This window comes from Notothenia coriiceps, unplaced genomic scaffold (assembly GCF_000735185.1).
Source record: "Notothenia coriiceps isolate Sejong01 unplaced genomic scaffold, NC01 NC01_scaffold00016867, whole genome shotgun sequence".
Lineage (NCBI taxonomy): Eukaryota > Metazoa > Chordata > Actinopteri > Perciformes > Nototheniidae > Notothenia > Notothenia coriiceps.
Window position 1 is genome coordinate 169,720 of NW_011349568.1, and position 2,121 is coordinate 171,840.

At 42.8% G+C, this 2,121-nt stretch overlaps 1 protein-coding gene across 1 annotated transcript in view; it reads left to right on the plus strand.

Moving 5' to 3' along the window:
- The first annotated feature begins 1,112 nt into the window (after nucleotides 1–1,112).
- Nucleotides 1,113–2,121, plus strand: part of LOC104949885 (MAGUK p55 subfamily member 2-like) — a 10,848-nt gene continuing 9,839 nt past the window's right edge. The window contains exons 1-2 of the mRNA XM_010776310.1: nucleotides 1,113–1,281; nucleotides 1,580–1,735. Coding sequence (XP_010774612.1) covers nucleotides 1,652–1,735 — 84 coding nt within the window. The 5' untranslated portion in view covers nucleotides 1,113–1,281; nucleotides 1,580–1,651. The remainder of the gene's footprint in view (nucleotides 1,282–1,579; nucleotides 1,736–2,121) is intronic.

The window sequence follows — 2,121 nt, forward strand, 5'->3', positions numbered from 1 at the left end:
GCAACCGCACCACCCCCCACCCGGCAGAAAAGCCAAAGCCCTTTACCTATTCGGTTGGTCATGCATCCACCCCCCTCAAATAAGATAGATAATCGAGTTCATGGGCTACTGTAGAAAGATCCTTGTTGCTCTGTGTTGGTGTTGTTAATGAGTGAACACACGGAGTTGGGGGGATCTCGTGGGGTTTATTCTCCAAAATATCATTTACAATTCCAGGCATTGTCAGCAGAACCTTATTCCAAAGCACTTACAATGATTCAATTACAGGGACATTCTCCCTGGAGGTAACGAGGGCTAAGTGCCTGACTCAAGGGGACACTAGTAGTGTGTTCAGGGAGGATTTGAACTCGCAACGTTCCGATCATCAGCCCACCTCACTATCCATTAGACCACCAAATAAGAAGAAAATTTAAAAAAAAGATTTTTTTTTTTACTAATAATAATCTTTTTTTTTTTTTTTTACGAGATCCATTTGTGGTGGACGATATTTAATTGTGGCGGCCCGCAACAAATAAATCAATGTATGGGAAACACTGAATGGTGAAGGCAATCAGCTAATCCAAAGGTGTCATTCACACTGGGAACCAAGGGGATATAATCCCAACACAGATAATGAGAACGCTTTAAGGATGGTTTATTTCCACAATAACACAGCAGACGATGTAAATATAGAAAAACACATTTGCATTGTAACATAAGCTTTAAAGGGAAAACAAGACTAGCCTACTGATTCTAAAATGACTCAAAAGTGCTTAGTTAGTTTAAAGAAGCCCTATTATGCTTTTGGGGGTTTCCTTTTCCTGTAGTGTGTTTTTATATAGGTTTATGAAAATGGTCTGCAAAGGTTAACACAAGGCTATGGATGACTGTAAATGTCAATTTGTTTGCATTGTTGAATCTGTAATAGCTCTTTTGATGCACAGTTATGCACATAATTATCAATCTCACATCAATACATCTATTATATAAATCCTAAAATCCCATGTGGACGACCGTTCCAAAAACATATACATTTTTTTTACATGGTCTGACCACTTTTGAACACAAAGTGTGACCCCCTTGAATCCTGGCCCTGAAAGTAGAATAAATACCCCTAATACTCCGTAGTTTTTATTCATTAAATCCCAGGCCCATGAGCAGTTTGAGGAACCCAAGCTGGAGGCTGTGAGGGAGAACAACGTGGAGCTGGTGCAGGACATCCTGAACGAGCTGAACCCGCTCACAGACAGCAGCCAGGCGGTGGACGAGCTGGTCCGCATCCTGAAGGAGCCTCACTTCCAGGTCTGTCCTCCAGCAGCACACGGCAGCTTTAATTAACAGGCACTCAGCCTCAACCCTTTGATTACTGCTGCTCGTGCTTAATGATGCATGTGGTGCTAGCATGGATTAGACTGGTTTGGATGATGCGTCACAATAACTCGATCATAACTGTTATCTATTTATCGACGTCATCATCTGTAGGGCTTGTGATTTATTTTTGATAATATTGCACTATCCATTTATGTGTTTTCAAGAAAATCCTGTCCATTTCGCAGCCCTTATCCCCTGTGTTTGTTCTCCCCTGCTGTTCTGCACACAGTCCCTCCTTGAGACCCATGATTCTGTGGCGTCCAAAAACTACGAGACCCCCCCCTCCAGCCCCTGCTCCTTCATGGACGCAGACCTCAACAACCAGCCCGTTCCCCCAGACGCCGTCCGGATGGTGGGCATCAGAAAAGTGTCTGGCGAGCACCTGGTGAGTCTGCAACCCATTTGAATCAGAGGCAGGAGAGAGGCTTCCTGTAAAATGTGAACAGATAAAACTCATGATTTGTGTTTTTTGGAGCAGAATATGCACTCAGTATAATGAGAGGTTTTTGTAGCTTTGTTAAGAAGAGAAACAAGTCAGATTTATACGGCTTTTTAGCACAAAACATGGTGATTGATCTGAAGCATCTTGACATGATAAAGGAATCAGTGATAACTCGGCCAGGTTCTCTCTTGTCTCACTTTCTCATCATAAACTCTCCAACGCCAACTGTCTCTCAGAAGTTTCTGAAGTGTCATTTGCATCTACTTTACATTACATGTCACTTGTTAGCAGTGGCGAACCGTGTCTATCACAACTGGACTTTCTGCAGA